Source organism: Eucyclogobius newberryi, unplaced genomic scaffold (genome assembly GCF_026437365.1).
Source record: "Eucyclogobius newberryi isolate DKJ021-1_F unplaced genomic scaffold, fEucNew1.0.hap1 SCAF_14, whole genome shotgun sequence".
Taxonomy (NCBI): Eukaryota; Metazoa; Chordata; class Actinopteri; order Gobiiformes; family Gobiidae; genus Eucyclogobius; species Eucyclogobius newberryi.
This window is the reverse complement of record NW_027315768.1, coordinates 16,693,833-16,706,379: the sequence shown is the minus strand read 5'-3', so window position 1 is coordinate 16,706,379 and position 12,547 is coordinate 16,693,833. Positions and strand designations below refer to the sequence as shown.

At 42.8% G+C, this 12,547-nt stretch overlaps 1 protein-coding gene across 1 annotated transcript in view; it reads left to right on the top strand.

Moving 5' to 3' along the window:
* Nucleotides 1-12,547, top strand: part of LOC140359570 (anosmin-1) — a 44,524-nt gene that overhangs the window by 21,325 nt on the left and 10,652 nt on the right. The window contains exons 3-7 of the mRNA XM_072444550.1: nucleotides 2,760-2,822; nucleotides 3,053-3,275; nucleotides 8,047-8,231; nucleotides 8,528-8,657; nucleotides 11,286-11,491. Of these exons, the coding sequence (XP_072300651.1) occupies nucleotides 2,760-2,822; nucleotides 3,053-3,275; nucleotides 8,047-8,231; nucleotides 8,528-8,657; nucleotides 11,286-11,491 (807 nt within the window). The remainder of the gene's footprint in view (nucleotides 1-2,759; nucleotides 2,823-3,052; nucleotides 3,276-8,046; nucleotides 8,232-8,527; nucleotides 8,658-11,285; nucleotides 11,492-12,547) is intronic.

Genomic DNA, 12,547 nt, shown 5'->3' with positions numbered 1-12,547 from the left:
TGGCTAAATTATATAGATTTTTTTATCATGACATGACTACCTGAAAGTTTCATCATTCAAATGGCCAAAATGTTTAAATATGAAGTGAAACACATCAGTCATCATCAATTTCCCCCCCCCACTTGCTCAATTGTATCTATATGCAGCCCAAAGCGTGCTCCTGTCTGCTTTTCCAATCAAGGCAAATATTGTTGATACCTCAATACAAAACACTGGACTTTGGTGTAAGCTTAGCCAATATTTCTGGCTCTTTGGTGCTATTCCCATTTTCTACCATAACACCATGTGACATCGAAGCCTCAATGTGCTGCCCAAAAAGTGATAACTAGCCCTGTCATCTCCAGAAGTCACCAAAAACCTCTATTAATCTGAAGCGTCGCAATGACCTCAATGTGTTATGTTGATTTAACTCTACTGACGCGCAAACCCTGGCATTTCAATTCAACCTCCTGTCTCTTCCCGCTGATTGTCTCCCCGGCAAATCATTCTCAAGAAAAGCCAGAGGAATGCATTCAGACATCGCACACACACAATCATTCAATGAGCAAAATGAGCCTGATCCGGGGGGATTACAGTTGTATGTTCAGTGATTTGTTGGAGGGATTTGGGGAGCTTTAACATGTGCCTCTGCATTGGTGGGACGTTACAATTTTTGGGACATGCAACACGACCTCTCCGTCTCTGCTGGGTGTTATTGTGTGTGTGGCTACATTACCAGCTGACTATAGGTATAACTCTCCCAGGACGTTATCGAGTGTTGGATTAATGATATAGGATGAACATATTATTCATATCAAATGGTAATAAAATGGGCAAAAGGCTCTCTTGACGCAGAGGGATAACTTGGATGGCAAATGTGCTCATATGTCATGTTAGGAGCCGCGGTTGCACCTGATCAGTGCAGGGGGAAACCACAAGCAGTTAGTCCTGGAGCTTTGGAGCTGTCATAACTTTGCCTGTGAGCCGCAGGGTGTCCACTATTCCCCCTGTGTTGTATTATAAATCACGACTGAGATATCTCTGTTCTCATGATGTGAGGTCATTCCAAAGACCTCCTTCCAGGCGTGATGAAGACAACTGGGATTTTAACACTCAATTGTCCGTTGAAAAGTGCAAGGAAAGGTAGTGGAGAACTGGCAGCTGCAGCCCTGTGCGTGGGCCTGATTGTGGCTTGTTCCTCCAGAAGCTTTGGGTTTATGTTTCATCATGCGCCCGTCCACTGCACTCCATAAAATGCAAATAAACTTTTCACTGGCAATAGCATAATAATGACAGAGGCGGCTAATGAGCCAATTAAACAGCCATAAATACAAGTCAGGCCGCATGACTCTGAGAATTTCTTACATCAACTTTGAGTTCAGCTCCAGAAATGGCCTCAAAAGGAGAACTGATTACCTAACTTTCTGTATTTAATGCTTTTTAATTGGGGCTGTGTTTTGCATGATTTTCTGCTTGAACAGTGGGCTCATTTACCTGCTGTATATTAAAGCAAGTTGAGCCATAGGATATACCTTAACTGCTACTATCTGCTACAGTTCAAAATTATCTGAAAAGTGCACTTCAGGTATTCATTTTCCATCTCTGGTCAAAGGTTGACCACAGACATGGAGCTGCTTCCCAGTCGTCCTTTCAGACCCTCTCCTTTCTACCTATGCATCTCTGCCTCATATTGCAGTGTCTGTGTGGGAGATTGTGTTGAAAATGAACTCCGTGTCTTCCTGCTGCAGCGGTGCAGGAGACTAAATGAAGTGGAGCTGAATGAGTGACTTTGGCAGGTTTCTGATGGTTGTGGTTTGGGCGGCTGCACAGAAGCAGACTGGCAGCTCCAGCTCTGCCGCTCTTTCACACCAGCCGGTTGTGGCCAACACTAGCTTCTCTCAGCTTGCTCTCAGTGCTGTTTTCAGGCGCAATGATTCTATTGGTCATGGACACTCTTTGGTGTTATATTACATTCTCTTTTATTGACTTGGATTCACTGCGGCTCAGTTCTATTCATGGCTAAAAGGAGTTTGAATAGATTGGTAAAGTTTCACATTTTTCTCCAGACATTGAGATGATTTCACTCTGCAGCAGGGAATAAACATGTTCCATGTGTTCAAGAGGGAATCCCATCACATTAGGCCAACTATACTGTTCTAGGGCCTGCCTGGTGAAAGGGTTTTAATGCCAATGTCAAGTTGTATCATGTTTAAACAAGAACACTGGCAGGGCGAAGTGTAAGCAGAATGAGTCTAATGCAGCTGTACAAATCAACATGTCGGTGAAAATTCGAATAATAGAAACAAAGAAAGTGGAAATGGGTGAGCTGGGTTCAAAGGAACATGCTGGAGCTCCAAAGTGATACTAAAGATATTATTATGGCTTATTCAAATGTTTATTTTCCTATACAAATATAAAGCCTTTGATGTGTGAAAGAATGAAAGAATGTACAATATTTGACCAGTGTCTTCACTCTTTACATATCCATTCCAGGCCCTTAATAATCCGTTTGACATGAACAATCCGTCTAGTAGATGCACAAAGACAGGTGAGAGGTGTGTCTTTACACTGACAAGTCTTTTGTGTTCGCTCGTGTAAAATGGTGTTAATGCTCTTTGAAGAAATGTCAAGCATGTGTAGGTATATGTTCCAGAGAAGTGGCTGCAGTGTCTTGTCAGGCCGCCAGCGCTACAGCCTCAGAAATAAAGCCCCTCTCTAACACAGCACCTCTTTGAAGTGACTCTTTCTTTGAAGAATTGACACCCTTCTCCTTTTCACAGTGCCTGGAGCCCTGCAAAGAATCCTGGGACCTGAAGGAAAACCAGTGCCAGGATTTATGCGAGGTATGTTACTACCACAAACACTCCACTCAGGCTCTTCATACTCAGTGGGAAAATTCAATAAAAGGAAAGTTTTCTGAAGGGGGAAAGTGGGAATGACACTATGTTTAATGTACTCAGCAAAGAAGTGAGTCATAAGCCCAAATGTAAACAACACAATCCCTGTTAGCTCACTGCAGCGACGACAGGTTGAGGCCATCTGACATATATTTTTCCCACTTCTCCACCCTCAGCCGCTGTTCCCCAAGAAGCACTATGAGTGTCTGACGAGCTGTGAGTTCCTGAAGTCGGTGGAGGGGGTGAAACAAGGGGACTGCCCTGCTCCAGAGAAAGCCAGTGGATTTGCTGCAGCCTGTGTGGAGAGCTGTGACCAGGATGCAGAGTGCTCCACTGTGAAGAAGTGTTGCTCCAATGGATGTGGGCACACCTGCCAGGTCCCCAAGAACCTCTACAAAGGTAATACTAACCTCAAAGGATCTGTGCCTATTCAGAAAGGTTTCGGCTAGCTTTCGTTTCGTAACCTATAAATGTATTATATATATATATATAATCATCGTGTTGTGTCTTGACCCTCCAACTCAAAATGTCATGGCCAATATAGCAACTGATTATTTACTTTGTTGTATGCTAGTGGAGGTCAAGGGGTCACAAGTAAGTAATTTATCGGCCCCAAGCCTTGAGGAACTGAGGTCAGGAAGGAAGGGCATCAATATAAATCCTAAACTCAATCAATACTCAAATCTCTGTATGTTGGAAGGTAAATAATGTTTATTAAAGGTGCTGTACCTATCTTAAAAAATTGAAAAATTCATCTAGTTCATTTTCAACTTTTTGTAGCGGTTCATATTTATTTATTGCTCACTTACCTAATGCATTCAGAGTATTATAATTAAATAATGATTCACAGTGATAGAGCTCTTCACAAGCCACACCACTATTAGCATGTTAACAGCACACGTCCTGTTTTGTGGAGAATAAAATGCTCTATAATAAAATGCAGACAGAATATATTTGTCCCTTTTTTGTCCAAATATACCTCCTGTATGATGTTCGATCAATAATTCCCAAACTCCATAAATCTCCATAAAATGTACGATCATTTTAAAGCACCAGATAGTTTTTTCTTTATCGATTACCGTCCTCTCTGCCGCAGCTGAATATTGGTCTGATCTGGAGACAGACATTCCTGCGCATTTACAGTACACTTTATTTTTCCTGTTGGACAGAAAAACTGGCCCAGGATCAGTTGTAAACATCGATGTGAGCGGACACAGTGTGGAGCTGTGTGCTGACATTTGATTGGTCAACACCGACATGTGCTCGCTGCGCTCCCCAAAACAGTGAAAACTGTTCACGCTGTGGTGCCATCTTGTTTATTATTCTCTAAATAGAACGTTTAAACTGAGTTAGAAAGTTGAATGTACGTGTGGCTTGTATTTGTGAAAACATTGGGACACTTTCTCAACAGAGGAGCAAATCCGTGAACCGTGACAAGAGAAGGAAAACTGTAATGCAGCAAGTAAGGTTTAATAATGTGAGCGGTGTGAGCCATTTATGTTAGCTATTTCTTTCATGCTGTTGGTGCTACATGTGACTGTTGTTCAGAGGCTGGGCAGGACCAATGGGCAGGACCAGTGACCACTGGGCAGGACCACTGGGTAGGACCACTGGGCACAGGGCAGACACCTTGATGCTCTTGTCTTGCTCAGCCCCAGACACTTCTTTGGTGTATGTCTGGCTCATTTGGGACCATGTTGTTAAGAAAATGCATTGACGTGTGCTTTTGGCTACACATGCTCGTGATGCGTCAACACATTAGGCTCAAATACTCATTATAGGGCATGTGGGACTCTATTGTTATAATTTAGACATGGCAAACATTGTGAAGGTTTTGGTATTATACGATAATTCGGGCCAAAAAACTATAATTTGGGGCTCTCTGTACAATAATATGATTTTGAGGATCTGCAACACTGCTTTGAGATGAGAGCTGATTGGCTGTTTAGGGATATAACCCTGCTTCACTTTTGTGTCTGAGCTGTGGACAAACAAAATCAATGAATGTCAATACTAGTGATGTGCCAAAGAATTTTTGAGTACCCCAGGTACTTTGTTGTGGGAGAGAAGGAAACACTTGCCATTTAATACCTCTTATTTTGCATAAATAAAAGTATAAGATAGTGCATGTACTCTACCATGTGTAAAAGTTCACATGAGGCTATTCTATTGTATTATAAAAACAGTATTTTGTGATTTGTATCATATTGCCAGATTCCTGCCAATGCACAGCCCTAATGACTTGTATGGTAGAATATGTAATCCCACATACTGTTGCTCCTTACATAATTATCATAAACAAAAGTGATGATGAATAATTGCTTTACGACAAACAATAATTGCAAATCTCAGTGACATAAATCACCCATCATGATCAGAGCGGATTTTGACAGCTTTTTCAGTGTCATAAATCATTCATGCCTCTTTGTGTTGAGCCTCAGCCCACACAGTCCTCACATTGCCTCGGTGTTAATTGGAATCCTGCATTCTACTGGATAAGCTTCAGGGATTCATAGACACAGATGCAGAGCGAAGAGTCTCCAATGCAGTAAAACTGTTTAATGGCAATGCCCTGAGCGACCTGCTGTGCTCTCTCTGCTCTGCTATTAAGCCCAGGGAGAAGCACGAGCCTCTGAAGCCGAAGACTGGAAGTACATTATATACACATTTCAGCATGCGATTGTCTGCAACCCCAAGCCATAACAAAGCTGAAAAGATGTTGAAGTGAGAGCAGTGGAGAATTAGTTCAAATCTGGCCTGTAACCACAGAACCCGTACACTGGGGCTCTGCTGCTGTAACTGTACATACTGTATTTATCAGGCAAACACATGTGTCTCCTTCTATCCCACAAATGCTAGCACTTATACTTGATTTGGTATAGTCTCTGTGGATGTCACGGTACGTGCAGCTCTAAAAAGGTGAACAGCACGTTAATTGGCAAAGATGAAAGCCAGCATAACCTTGAATATTTCAATACAACCACCATGTCAATGAGAAACACTCACCTCGCTGCAAGACCTTCAAATCAGGACGCTTTCAAACCGATTTGAGTTCAAACGCCGGGCTCATGGCGGGTCGACTCCAGCCTCTGATTTACACAGCGCTTTTTAGTGAAAGTCTGGATGGAATTCCCGCCCTGCTCCTCAGTGTTAAAGGTCTAATTAGTTGCTCATGGTCTGAAGAGCGTAATTGTTTCTATGTGTGTGCTAGCTAGTGCGTGTGTGTACTCTCTCCTATGATGATCCATGATGCTGGAAGCCATTAGCAAACACAAGCCTGGCGAAATGGAGCGTTTCCCCCATCCAGATCACTCTCAGATGTGCCTGTGTTAAGGTTAATGTCCCCGGCTGATGGCAGGGACGAATTAAAGGGGAAAACTTCATCTGTCAGTGGACCCCCTGCTGGGCGTTTGATGATGTACAGCATGGCTTCTTTTGCATCACTGCGTTGCCTGCTGCATGGGTATTCCGCCTTTATTGAGTGTCTGCGTGATGCCACGCAGGCACTATATGTTCTTGTATTTCACGTATTTTGTATTATTATATTTTCCATGATTTTCCATTTAGCCAGTTTCAACTCCTTAACGCTTCAACCGATTTCAACATGTTATACCTCATTGTGATCACTTTTATTCTGCTGTTGTCATTTTTTTGGAAAGTATTCTCCCTCTAGTGTAATTTTCCACATTCCTTAGAAGACGCGGTGCCACATGTGGTTACGTACATATTTTTTTACCACGCCACAGGCAAAATGTATAGGAGTAGAAATGGGGGTGGGTGACAAATGTGGATGTCAGAATTAAATGTAATTGTGCGGGTAATATTCACACTGTCAGAACAAGTTATTTGGTTGATCAGTTCAGGAGGCACGTTCCGTTTACAGTAAGTTAAAACCGTATTTGTAGTGTTTTCCTGTAGCCCTGTAATTAGAGCAATCACTATGACAATGCGTGCGTGAGGATCACAAATTATATTTCTGCAGCGTAATTGTTGGCATTATTGCGACATGAATCTGCTGTTATACTTTATTTTTGATCGGGCTTCAGCAGCAGTTGCATCATTGGTTGGAGGAGCAGAGCTTGTGGTGGCCGTTGCAAAAAAAGGGGCTTGGATCAAATCTGACCCAAAAGTTATCTTTGGAAAGCGTGTGCAGAGAGACGGCGTGTTTGTTGTCCTCCTTCTCTGCAGCTTGTGTGGAAGTGCCTTGTGCTGGGTGCGTTTGTGAGAAGATGAGCTCAGAGAAAGAGGGGGGGAGAGAGGAATGCTGCGGGCCGCTGGCTCTTCATCATATGCAAGAAATGTGACACGTTTGTTTGCATATGCTGCTGCGAAACCACGTTACAATGACCCCCAGCTGTTTCTGTGCACAGATCTCACATGTGCATGGCAAAACCAGGCAACAGCTCCAGACTCTCAAGGACCCTCCTCCACTTTTAGTTTTTTTTTATCAACATCAATCATTTTGCACGCAGCCTATAACAAATGAATAGCCAGATCAAGCACTATGCATACAAAACACAACTTGATTATGTTGTTTACCGTCAAGTTGCTGTAGACTTGAGTGGTGCTGTTTATGAATGTGTTGTTGTGGTGGTCTGTGCTGTCACTGCAACACAGGTCCAGCGTAATGCTCTGAAGTGCCAGGTGATTTATAGAAAAGTGGAAGATGTATGCAGCCTTCTCCTGTGCTTTCAAACTTGCTTTTCCAATCTCCATCTCATTATGACCATGCCCAACCCTCAATCAACAACGCGTCATGTCACCATGATCATAAATTCGCATGAGAGAGAGTGACTGGGCCAAGCACTGGGCCCAGGACTGTGTTAAATAATTCAGATTTATTTCAATGGCCACACTGGATAAAAGCGTCAATGCAATGTGTAAATTAAATTTACAAACAGGAATATGTTCAATAAAGAGACAAAAAGGCTGCACAAACCTTCCTTCGGAACATAATCATAACTATGTACATTGTTACTAAGAAGCACTGCTACTAAAACATTCTAGAGGCCAGGAAAGCCACATCTATCACAGAGGAAAGTGACCCACAGACTCATGTATCAAGGCTGTGAGGTCATGTCTGCTTATTTATTCTGCTGCTGACAGCCACTGCTTTTGGGAAACCACTTGTCACTAAGAGTGCTCCACATTTATGTCTGTGCACCTTTAGGAGTTCCCCTGAAGCCAAGGAAAGAGCTGGTGTTTCTGGAGCAGCCATTGGGCCAGCTGGAGATCCGCTGGTCCTCGAAGTTTAACATTTCTGTGGAGCCCGTCCTGTACGTGGTGCAGCGCCGCTGGAACTATGGCATCCACCCCAGTGAAGACGATGCCACAGAGTGGGAGACGGTGGCACAGGTAAATACCTGCAAAGTCAATACTCACAGACTGTTTGTTATCTTATTGTGCTAAAGGTAGCTGTGTTACTGTAAACTCTGAGCCTCACTTGTTCAAACATGCAGAGTCTACAGCTGTGAAAGTGCTGCCCTGCGCTGACAGAGACGCACACACGCCCGCACATTACTCACCGTCACAGTGTCTTTGAGATTTTGGCAAAGAAAAACATGCAGAATACTGATGTGTCAGTGCACTCACACAGAGCCATGACCCTGCATGACCCCTGACCCTGAGTTTGCTCTCCATCTGTCCCTCAGACTGCAGAGGAGCGCATCCAACTGGCCGACATTAGAGCCAGCAGATGGTACCAGTTCAGTGTGGCTGCAGTCAACGTCCACGGGACCCGCGGCTTCACTGCACCCAGCAAACACTTCCGCTCCTCAAGAGGTCTGTATGAGCCCCACCTGGGCCTGTGTGTGGCCCTGCCCTTATACTTACTTCCTGTTTGACACCTGGCACCTAGCATTTGGTCCAAACAGGTGGCATCTGCTGGAAAACACTCTCTGAACATAACGAGGCTTTGTACTGTATGATTATATCACCATTTTGATTTGGACCATAAAATGGCACATGGATGTACCATTAGCAGCCCTTAAAGAACTTAAATGTCCTTGTAAAATGATCACAAGCTTTACACTTTTTGAAGAAGTTATTGCATGTCACTTATCCATGGTTTACACACTTTTGAACTGTGAACAAAATGAAGGAAATCCACATCAATGTCTTGTTCTTTTCTCTAATGAGCCAAGACACTCCATTTCAGTGCTGAAACCAGAGCTTCATTTATTCCTTCAAAGGACAGCATTTGCCCGTTTTTTACAGTCACATAAAATGTAATATGTCTGAATTAGTCAGAACTTTGCAAGTTCCAATTGCAAGTGTTGTCTTGTTTCCAGAGGGAGTGATGTAACTGAGACACACTTCAGATCTTTCAAAGAGATTAGTAAGTGAGCTCCTTTGACAGCTGAAGACTTAGTCAGCCTTAGTCAGTTACTGAAGTGAGTGACAGTGTAATGGCAATGTTGTCTCTGTATGACTCGTGTTCAAAGCTGATGGCACTTTCTCTGAAGTTTATGAATATAATATTATGTATTTATTAGGTGAGTCCGTGTTGAGATGTCAAGCTTGCCAAAAAAGGACTTTGAGTTTCAGAGTTGCTATGGAAGTCTGAAAAACAATTGGGTCTATCGCAAACAAATACATCTCAGCAAATCTGAAACAAAATCTGAAGAACATTTTAAACAGATACAGTGAACAACATATACACTTACCTCAATCTGGAGGGATTGGGCCATGTTGAAGCACTTGTATCAAAGAGTTTGCATTCTGCCAAATATCTATCAAATTTGTGGACAATACATTACGTATGTGCACACAGTTAAAGTTAACCCATTGTTTTATGTCATTAGGATATCACTGTGCATCTTAATATGTATTTTAATAATACAATTAAATTCACTATTATTGTCATTGTACAAGCACAAAAAAAATGTGCACCCAAGGTAAAAGAGACCTGTACAATCTCACCACGCACACTCATTCATTCAAATGTTCATGGTTGAAATGCTACTTGACCTTTTGACTAAGACCAATAATAACCATAGTGACTAATCATAATTTATTACTCCCACATTATTAGAATTTGGTTAGACAGTTGAAGGAGGTAAAAAACATAAGATAATCTTAAAAACACATGCCCCATAATAAAGCATAGTTTTCCAAAGATGAATTCTCATATTTAGTGGTGTGGTCTGCTTGTTGACCTGTGCTGTCAATCCTCCTCCACACTCCGCACTAGTCTCCAGAGGATGTTGGCTGTGTGTCTGACGGAGCCAGACACCAGGTGAAAGAGGATTCGGCTGCTGTGGGAATGGAAAGCGATCTCCAATCAGGCCAATCAGGGCACAGCGCTGATAGATTGATGAGAGCTGTCACATATTTGATTGACTCCTAAGTAATTCTGCCGACCATCATTATTTATACAGCCTGACTATATCACCTGATTGCAATTTTGCCCCACTATACTTTGTGAGGGCAATTTGTAAAGACCGACTGGTTATTTATCTTACATGGGTGGGATGAGGAAGTGATGTGTCCAATACTGCTTTGGCCGGGAATGAATGTGTGTCAGGTGGCAGAGGGTGCTGGAGAGGGAGGCAGGGATTTTTGTTGTATCAATGTTAGAATTAATATAAAAAAACAAAGAATTTTATATGTCTTGACGCTTTTGAAAATGCCTTATTTTTTATATTTTGAGTTGTTCTTATCTTTTCACCAACAGCTTATAAAGTAACATTCCTTTCTACCATAAGTTACATAGTCAGTGAGCAGCCCAGACTAGGTTAAATATCCAAGTTCTCAGACTAGATCTGCAGATTGAGAATGACTTTTGGATGTTTTACTGAAAACGGTGTCCAGATGACTACAACTGAATCTTTTTCTGCAATAGTCATTGAGAGAAAGAACTCTGTCTGGAGGAGACTCCATTTGTCACTAAAAATACAATTAAATGCATTATTTGAAGTTCTCCATACATGGTTATTCAGAGTTTGTTTTGTAGCATGTGCCCCTGCTCCTCCTCCTGCTCTAGAGTCTGGACCGACTTCAGCAGAAGGCAGGTCACTCGCGGCACATGCATACGCCATCTGAACATATTTGACTTGGGGAATGTGAGCTCAAAGCCAAAGTGAGCAGCATGTGTTGGCTGACCTCCGACCTGCACCCTCCGTCCCGCAGAACACTGTCATCCCAGTGACGTGACACCTGTCATAACATCTCATGGCAGATTGCCAATGTTGGACTAATTACTTTACACAGTGTGCAATATTGCCCCCTGCCCCCCGTAGCCGCACTCGCTCAAGTGTTGAAAGGTGTCCCGCCTGGAATATACAAGACTAATTACACATGTAGAGGGACTGCCGGCCTCAGTGCTCATCAACTAAGCCTTTTCTTTAAACCTCTACAGATGTTCTAAAATCCAGGCACTGATTGTGGTTTGACTTGTTGCGGTAACAGATCCAGCCGCGCCCCCGAAACCCTCCAGCCTGCGGGTCACCAACATCACGGTGGGTGAAGATGGTCAGGTGATGGCACGTCTCAACTGGACCGTCCTGGAGGAGCCCGATATCCCCATACACCACTACAAGGTCTTCTGGAGCTGGACAGTGCCATCCAAGTCTATGGTGCTGTCTAAGAAGAAGAGGAGAAAGACCACAACTGGGGTATGCTCCCTGCTTTCACAAGTCTTCCATCTGTCAATAGCTTAAAGGCGCAATGGACGATTTTTTGGCGATTTGAGAACGCAGGCGGAAGTGCGCATGCGCACTCCCCCGTGCGAACTGATACACACGTGCGTTTGTTTTTTAGCGGAACGGAGCGCATCGCATCTCTCGTCTCCCATAGATTTCTGTCCACTTCTGCGTCAGCTCGAACTGTCTTTCTCCGTCTTCATTTTGCCCCGTACACTGAGGGAACTATATTATGATAGATCCATGCGCTTAGGCACGCGGAAACGTGGGGATGAACCGCACGCGGCTGCAGGTGAACGATAGGTGCGTTTTATGATTGATACGTGGCAGGACTAATGATTTATCCACGCCACGAGGAAATATGATAAAAAATTTGCTGAAAAAAATTGTCCATTCCACCTTTAAACGAGCGTCATAAATTCAGCAAATAACAGTGCTTCAAATGTATAACCCTGAGTTTTTTCACAGATAAAAGACATTTTCAAATATCAAGTGTCATTTAGTTGCAAACCACCTATAATATTTTCTTTTGATGTAGTTCAGAGCTTTTGTTTTACTGATGTGCTTCATAAAATGGCCTTTATATTGGTATTTTATGTAAGTAATGAATATAGCTTAGTTTATGGATCATTGCTTCTGATGCCAGGATGGACATAACGCATTAAACAGCAGTGGTCCATGTGTACAGCCCTGAGGCACTGAAATGTCACACTTTTCAAATTTCAAATCCATCATATATTTTTACATCATGTGTTTCAAAAAAAGATTCCTAATGACATTATCTTACAATATAGAGCAATATTGATGTAACGGTAACTGAATGTTTACTGTGGGAGTCTGAATACCTGCGGCTCCCTGTCTCTAAGAATTTAATTTAAAGTCATGGAGCAAAAAGTGTGTGAGTGTCTAGACGTACACCTCTATAGGATCTTCTCCCGAATTATTTTTGGAAACGCAGCACAGATGTGACATTGAGGAGATGGAGATGGGAGACACCAGACACTTATTGACACATGTACTACTGGTTTC